General features: G+C 38.6%; 1 protein-coding gene across 1 annotated transcript in view; it reads left to right on the top strand.

The window, feature by feature from the left end:
• The first annotated feature begins 482 nt into the window (after positions 1-482).
• Positions 483-8,866, top strand: part of LOC103212965 (zinc finger protein 569) — a 23,385-nt gene continuing 15,001 nt past the window's right edge. Inside the window, exons 1-2 of the mRNA XM_007958869.2 lie at positions 483-539; positions 6,116-6,326. Of these exons, the coding sequence (XP_007957060.1) occupies positions 483-539; positions 6,116-6,326 (268 nt within the window). The remainder of the gene's footprint in view (positions 540-6,115; positions 6,327-8,866) is intronic.

Raw genomic sequence — 8,866 nt, 5'->3', positions numbered from 1 at the left:
CCTCCAGCAAGGCAGGACTCAAGATACATTCCACCTGTGTTGCCCCAACAGAAACCTAAATCCTATCACAGAGTCGATTGCCAGTCATTATAGGGAATGACTACTACCAGCTGCCCAGCCAAGTTGATACCTGACCTTAACTACAACACCACGCTAAACAGGCATGGATAATGGGATTTACAAAACATCACAGAATGGAGGACAGTGGTGAGAAGGGCCACATCAAGCAATTCACTGCAATATGTATATAAGTGTTTTTCATCAAATTTTAGTTTTCACCCTTTATTTTTTTGACTATGTTTCTTTCCTTTTTTTCTGTCTCCTCTCCTGGTTTTGAGGCTACATTCCTTTTTTCTTCATTTTTTTTTTTCTTTCTTTTCTTCAGACTAAGTATTTATTGGTCTATCTTTAACTGTGATGATTCTTTCTTCTGCAAAATCAGAAGAAAGGTAACTCTGCAGCTCTGAGCATTGTTCTCAGCCATGGTAGTGGAGAGTTGCTGCCAAAACTTCCTGTTAGATGTGACCTACCTACATCAGGTAGAAATGCTGCAGGCTCTTACACCTTGCACACGCTTTGGCTGGGAACATCCTGGGAGTAGCATTTCCTCAGCAGGAGCACAATAAGTAGTAAGACCAATGGTGGAGCAATTGGAGGCTGTTTGCCAACTATTCTTCTCATAGCATATTCTCTTGAAGGGGATCTAAACAGCATACCTGTGTGGCTTCCACAACAGTATTAAGATATTCTCTTTCTGGATCGAGTGCTTTTATCTATTACGATTATAATTGGCCACTTATGACAAAAATTCCAGATAACAGTTGTGTTAGCAGGTTGTTGTTGTTGTTGTTGTTATGTGCCGTCGAGTAGGCCCCGCATAGTGACCCCTCCTTGGGTTTCCGAGGCAGTATCACTACGGAAGTAGATTGCCCAGTAGCAGGACAGAAGTTTATTTCTCTCCCATGTAGAAGTACAAGTGTCATCTGACTGTGGTTGGTCCTACAGCTCCAAGAGACAGAATCAGGGTCCTTCTGTTTCATTGCTTTGTCATTCTAAGTGTTTGGCTTCTACCTGCTTGTCACAAATGACTGCATTTGGCCCAGCTGTCATATTTACTTACCACTCCACAAGAAGGATGAATTGGGGTAGAAAGGGTATACCTCATCCCTTTAAGCAAACTTAATGGCATTTGCACATAATCCTCCTACTCTCATCTCATTGTACAGAACATTGTCATATAAGCGTACATTGCTTCAAGGGAGCCACACAATTATAATACTTATTTCAAGAGGCCTTGAAATTTTGGCCAGGCCAAAAATTGGGAAGGAGATAATAGATGTTAAGAGAGAAGAGTAATAGTCTGTGCTACAGTTTTGTACTGTTCAGCATTTTTTTTTTCTAAATTAATGTTGGTTTTGGTTCCTTATTTCCTTTCAAACTGTTCATTTATTTAAGGTTAAAATTTTTTAGCCACAGAGATACACAGCTTTATTTGTTTCAGTATTTATTTCTAATCTTAGATGTTTGTTTTATATTTAGTTTTTGTGATTAAACTTTTTAAAGTTATTAAATATTTGACTAATTGATTATCTATACTTAAAATACAAAATTTCATACATGGATATTTATATATAAGTTCTAGACTTTTCATGGTGTTTTCAATTGCCTCATATGCATGTGAAAGCTGGGCAATGAATAAGGAAGACCAAAGAAGACTGATGCTTTTGAATTGTGGTGTTGGCGAAGAATACTGAAAGTACCATGGACTGTCAGAAGAACAAACAAATCTCTCCTGGGAGAAGTGCAGCTGGAATGCTCCTTGGGAGCAAGAATGGCCAGACTTTGTCTCACCTACTTTGGTCATGTTGTCAGAAAGGACCATTCCCTAGAGAAGGATGTCATGTTTGGTAAAGTGAAGGGCAGCAAAAAAAGGGAAGCCCTCAATGAGATGGATTGACATAGTGGCCGTGACGATGGGCTCAGGTATAGCAAGCATTGTGAGGCTGGCAGAGGATCGGGCAGTGTTTCATTCTGTTGCGTATAGAGTCGCTATGAGTCGGAGCCAACTCAACGGCACCTAACGACAACTACAACAAACACTTCTTAAGTATTTTTCGCAAGTTCATTTCAATTATTTCTTTTTGGATTCCTTCACTGTCTTTTGTTTGTTTGTTTGTTTTGATGCATTCTACATTTTTATTGTGTTGAAAATATATGTAACAAAACATATTTCTACATGTACAAATTGTCAACAGTTTCTACATGTATAAATCAGTGACACTGATTACATTCTTCAAGTTGTGCAACCATTCTTGCTATCCTTTTCTAAATCATTACACTACCATGAGCCTAAATTTGACACCCTCTAAGCAAAAACTTCCCATTTCTCCCTCTGTCCCACCCCTGATAACCACTGCTAATTTTTGCTCTCTGTGTATTTGCTTATTTCATAAAAGTGAGATCATACAGTATTTGTCCTTTTGCATCTGATTTACTTTGATCAGTGTGATGCTTTTAAGATTCTTCCATATAGTGGAAAGCTTCAGGACTTCATTTCTCTTTATGGCTCAGTAGTATTTCATTGTACATGTATACCACATTCATCCATTTATCCATTCATCTGTTTATGAACTTGTGGTTGTTTCCACCTTTTGGCTATTGTGAAAAGTGCTACAATGAACATAGGTGTATAGGTTTCTGTTTGCATTCCTGCCCTTTCTTCTTCTGAGTTTACCTAGCATTGGGAGAGCTGGGTCATAAGGCATTTGACTGCTAACCAGAAGACTGGCAGTTCAAACCCACCAGACTGTGCTCAGAAGGAAGATTGGGCAAGCTACTTCTGTAGAGATACCGCCTCAGAAACCCAAGGAGGGGGCGCTATGAGTCAGGACCAACTTGATGGCAGTGAGTTTGATTTGGTTTGAATGGTAGTAAAGAGGGTCGCTATGAGTTGGAATCAACTCGATGGCACTAACAATCAACCAACATGATAGTTGTATGTTCAACATTCTGAGGAAACACAAAACTATTTTCTACAGTGGCTGTACCATCTCCATAAGCAGAGAATGAAGAAGGTTCCAGTTTCTTTACACCTCACCAACCCCTGTTTTTTGTTTTGTTTTTGTTTTAGTTAATCATTGCTATTGTAATAGGGATGAAGTCATATCTCATTGTAGTTTTTATTGTAATCTCTGTAATGGCTAATGGAGTCCTTGGGTGGCACAAACAGTTAACTTCTTGACTACTAGATGAAAGGTTGGAGATTCAGACCTACTCAGAGGTGCCTCAGAAGGGGACAGCCTCAAAAGATCACAGCCTTTAAAACCCTATGGAGCAGTTCTACTCTGCAGATGGGGCTTCTGTGAGTTACAATTCTCTCATGGGCAGCTAACAACAGTAACAAATGGCTGGTGATGTTGAGTATCTTTTCATGTGCTCATGTGCTTATTGGCCTTTTGAATATCCTCTTTGGTGAGATGTCTGTCCAAGTCCTTTGTCCATTTTTTTTTTTTTTTAATTAGGCTGTTTTACTTTTTTCTTTTGTTAGGTTATAAATTATATATCTTTATTGGATAAATGATTCCTGAAAAATTTTCTTCCAAGGTATAAGTTGTCTCTTCACTGTTGTGTTGATGAAGACCTTTAGTAAAATATTTAATTTTTTTTAGGTCTCATTTATCTGTTTTGTCTTTTGTTGCTTGTGCTTTTGTTGCCATTAAAAACTAGGCCTTACAGCCATAATTCTATATTTTCATCTAAGAATTTTATGCTTTTAGTTTTCAATTTTAGATTCTTGATCCATTTTTAATTGATTTTTGCATATATATTATATCCTTTTTTATATTCCATTTTCCCGGTACTATTTATTGAAGAGGCTCCTCCTTCCTTATTGAACGGACTTACCTTCCTTATTGAAAATTAGTTCACCATGGATGTGTGCATTTATTTCTGGACTCTTGGTTCTTGTCCATTACTCTATGGTCTGTTATTACCAGGCTATAGCTTTATAGTATTTTTGAAATCAGGAAGAGTGAGTTTTCCTAGTTTATTTTTCTTCACTAATTTTTTTTTTAGTGAAAAAAATGTACACCCTTCCATGTACATTTAGTGAAAAATGTACACCCTTCCATGTACATTTGAGGATTGGTTTTTCTATTTCTGTAATGAGGAAATTTAATGAGAATTAGAATTATAGATTGCTCTGGGTAGCATTGACATCTTAACTATATTAAGCCTTCTAATCAGTCTACGAACACAGAATATCCTTCCATTTATTTAGTTCTTCTTTAGTTTCTTTTAGCAATGTTTTATAGCTTTCTGTGTACAAATCTTTCACCTTCCTAGTTAGATTTATGTATAGGTACTTTATTCTTTAAGATGCTATTGTAAATGACAATGTTTCCTTAATTTTATTTTCTACTTTCTCATTGCTGATATACAGAAAACTGACTTATTTTTATTGAACTTATACCTTACCACCTCATTGATTTTATTTATTAGTTATTACATCTTTTTATGGATTCTTTGTGATTTTCTAAGTATAGGATTATGTTATCTGTGAAAAGAGATGGTTTTACTTCTTCCTGCCTACTTAGATTCCTTTTATTTATTTATTTTTAGACTAATTGCTCTGACTAATTTAATTTGACTTAAATTTTATTCAGAATGATGTTGAACAGCAGTAGTGAGAGTGAGTGGATACTGTCACTCTTGAGCTGGGTGCAATTAGGATTTTCTTATAAAATCTGTGACACTAGTTTTTGAAAGTTATTTATTATTTTAGGGATCTAATTTCCTGAGGAAAATAAAATTTCATGTTGAGAAATCTTGGACTGAAGCAGTGCCAACAAGAATGCATCTTATGTGCTGTTGTCTTTCACTATGATTAGTAAAACTATTATACTAAGGCCATCTTTTCACTCATGTTTTGTCTTCAGCCCTATTTTTTCACCAAGTGTTTTGTCCAAGCTAATTTTGGTCTTCTTCTCATTTAAGGGGAAATTCCAACAATGCTCTGCATTTCAGAAGTTTTTTGCCCTGACACTTTCCTTTTGGTTTCTTGAGACTGGTTATTTCAAATGCATTGATCTTCATCAGGAAAGGGTTCTAAGTGAAGATTTTCCTTCAGTCCTACAGTCTACTCTGAACCCTTAGTGTTAGAGGATGTTCATATTAGCAGTGTCTTCTTAAGGCCTAGAAATAAATTCTTAGAGACATTAATTGTGATTTAGCTCCTGGTGATTTCCTTCTATCTGACTTCTTCTCTGGTAGAAATTCTCCAAAGGGTAGAGGATATGGACAGTTTCATTTATTTCCACTGCTGTTGAATTTTTTTCTGTTATGTTCATATTTCTAGGAGCATTTCATTTTTTAACTAGAAAGAATTAGTTATATTTCTATATTCAAATCACATTGCTTTCAAGAAATTTGTCACCAGCATTTCATTTCTGAAACTTATTCTATAGCTTTCATGATTCTGTGTTCTCATAATTCTGATTCTAGATCTAATTCTGATCATTAAAAACAAAAAATCATCAAGGAGTCTTTTTTCTTTGTTTGTTGTTGTCTGTAGAATTTTGTCAGTGGCCCTCTTCTCATTTCAATATATGGGAGCGCTTTGAACAATTAAATCCTATTTTCATGGCAGATACAATTTTAAACACTCATGACCAATAAATCCTCGTTTCCAGTCTAGATTTCTCTTGATCTAATGACGAGTACATCCAATTTCCAAAGCAGTGAATAGATCCATTCATATATCCTAACATACCTCAAATTTTACATATCATTCTTCCTCTGTTTCAGTTTCCATCCAAATACCACTTTAATTTTTTCCATCCTCAATGAATCACAAGCATCTAGGGAGGTCTGAAATCAATTAATTTGACTTAAATTTTATTTTTCCATTTCTTTCATATGCAGTGTAAATTGGTACCTAATATCTCCTCATAAATTCATGGTAATTATTAAAAATGTGTACTAAATCAATGTGCTTAATCAGTGAATGAATGAACATAAACTGACAGGGTGTTGTTAACATGGTATTTTTCTCTTGCAAAATAACATAACTAGGTAAAGTTTTTTCCATAACTTTTTATAAAATCTTATCTCTTAGTACTATCAAAACAAAGTTCAATATGTTTTGTCTGTATCACCTAAGATAAATGACTTCAAATTGAGTGAGAATGTGTTATTACAGGGAACAGTGACATTCAAAGATGTGGCTATTGACTTCACCCAGGAGGAGTGGCAGCAATTGGATCCTGATCAGAGGAACCTGTATCGGAATGTGATGCTGGAAAACTATAACAACTTAATCACAGTGGGTAAGAGTAGTTTCCTACATAACTCAAATTCTAGAAATAAAGTGCCTTTTCTTTTCCAATATTTCTGAAATATGTGGGACATTTAAATGTTAGTGTCAGCTTGGCCTTGGGTTGTCTGCTCATGTCAATGTGCATGCTACAACTTTCAAAAAGAAAGGTCATCCTTGGTTATTGCTTGAATAATTTCTTTTAGAAAGATCAGCACAAGGCCAGTCCCTATTAGGGGGAGGTTAAAGATGTCCCAAATACCCAACTTTTCCAAACTGCAGTGCCACTCCATCATCTCTGACATGAACTCCTCCTCTTCCCCTCAATAATCTTCCTCTTGTTTTAGGATTCCATATTTTGCTGTCATGTCTCATAGAACTCACAAACTCCAAATGAAATGCCTCATGTCATGGTGGTGGAGGCTGGGAGGCTGACAAAGCCTGGGTCTGTGGGTACGTCTTGAGGATTCTCCCAACTCACATTGCAGGATTGGTGAACCCAAATTGGTGGCTCAGATGATGGCTGCTGTATCAAATCCAGGGGTGAGATGATGAACCAAATGCAGAGCTCTCAGTTTGCAAGAAAGCAAACTTTCCCAGAACATACCTGTAGTGCAGTAAATCACATAATATGGCTTTTCTAGCCATAGTCTTTGTAAACTTTGTAAAATTCCCTTTGGTGAAATTTGCTGTGAGCAACTGAGTAGCTCCTGAATGTTAAAGTTATCCACCTGGGGTATTTCTGTTGAGAGCGTCAGGAAACAATCTTCTGGGAAGTTTGCTATCTCTCTCTTCCTCAGGTATATAGAATTCTGATGTTGGGATTGGTTAGTTTGACCACTTTGTCAGGCTCAAAAGGAGCCCTCCTAGAGACAGAAGGAATATCTCTCACTGCTGACTGAGAGAAATGCATGGCTGAGAGCCTGACCCATGGCTAAGAGGCTGACCCATGGCTGAGAGACCAACCTGTTACTGAAAGAGAAACGCTTGGCTGAGAGAACAACAGAAGTGGAACCAAGAGGCATGAGACAGAGTGACAGACTTATGTGGCCCACAGAGGCATGTCTAAGGGCATGGCAGAGGGGAGACAGTCCTGACTGAGGAACTGAATCCTGAATGTGTTCCTGAACTTGAGTTGTAGCCTGTTGCTTCCCTAATAAACCCTATAATCTGTGTGTGTTGTGTGTGAGTTCTCCATGGCCACTGCAACAAATTGTCGAGCCCAGCAGAGAGGTGGTGGGTGCTACGGGAGGAATGGTTGGTGTCAAGGTTAGTAGGGCTGGAGGGTGGCTGCATGTATAGCTCTATAAGAACAGCCTTGGGCTGCTGATGGTAATTCTGTCTTCCTTTTGTGGAGTTAGAGGAGATTGGAAGATGCCGCCTCCCTGCCCCTTTAGCAATACCTATATATATGCCCAAAGAAGCTAAGAGTGGCAACTTGAGTCACACCCTCCAGCAAGGCAGGACTCAAGAAACATCCCACCCTAAATAGGAATAGAGAGTAGAATTTTCAATACATGACATAATGGAGGCCGATGGCTAGAAGGGCCGTATTAAGCAATTCACTGCACTGAGGGCCACCCCCTGGCTCTTCTCGCCATTAGCCCTTTCACACTTCGAGGATTAATTTGCCCCTCCCAATCATTTTACCAATCCCAAAGTCATAAACAATTAATCCCTCAGTAGGACAAAGAGTCCTAAGGGTAAGGTTACTCAGGAACCACCCTTCAGGTTGGCTGCAGGTGTCCATCTGATCTTATAAGTATAGTGCAGTGAATTGCTTGGTATGGTGTTTCTAGCCATAGTCTTTGTAACTCCCACCTGATTACTGGGGTGGAGCCATGCAAATAAGGTGTGTAGAACTCTGATGTTGGGATTGGTTAGTTTTGTCACTCTGCCAGGCTTAAAATGAGCCCTCCTGGCTATCAGTCAGAGACAACTTGACAGCACATAACAACAACAGAGGCAGAGAGGGGAGTCTCACTACCATCAAGATAGAAGAGCTGGAAGTGAAGTAGAGTATGTCCTTGGACCTGAGATCCCTGCACTGGACATCCTTGGCAGAGACATCTGGCAGAGAAAGAAGCCCAGCAGAGAAATGATCGCAGTGGAAACAAGAGGCAAGAAACAGAGCACCAAGCTTACCGGGCCCACTGAGCAAGAAAGCTGAGTACCTTTGGGCAGGAAACTTGCTGGTAGAGTGGGGTACATGTAGGCGTACTTATTGGCAGAACTAAAAGAGCTTTGTACCACTAGCAAAGGCAGGGCAGAAGCCAGGCTGACAGGCCATGGGCCAGAGAGGTGTGCCTGAAGACACAGCAGGTGGGAGACTGTACTGACAGAAGAATTGTTTCCTAAGCTTGTTCATGAACCTGAATTGTAACCTGTTACTTCCCTAGTAAACTTCATAATCGTGAGTATTTTCTGTGAGTTCTGTGTGGCCATTCCAATGAATTACCAAACTCATCAGAGAAGTGGTGAGGAGGTACAGTTGGTGTCAGAATTGGTAAAAGGCTGGAGGGTGGCAGCATGTCTTGCCTCATATGAATGAGA

This window comes from Orycteropus afer, unplaced genomic scaffold (genome assembly GCF_000298275.1).
Source record: "Orycteropus afer afer isolate SDZICR_OR568_19922 unplaced genomic scaffold, OryAfe1.0 scaffold01179, whole genome shotgun sequence".
In the NCBI taxonomy this organism is placed as follows: Eukaryota; Metazoa; Chordata; class Mammalia; order Tubulidentata; family Orycteropodidae; genus Orycteropus; species Orycteropus afer.
This window is presented reverse-complemented; position numbering and strand designations above follow the sequence as displayed.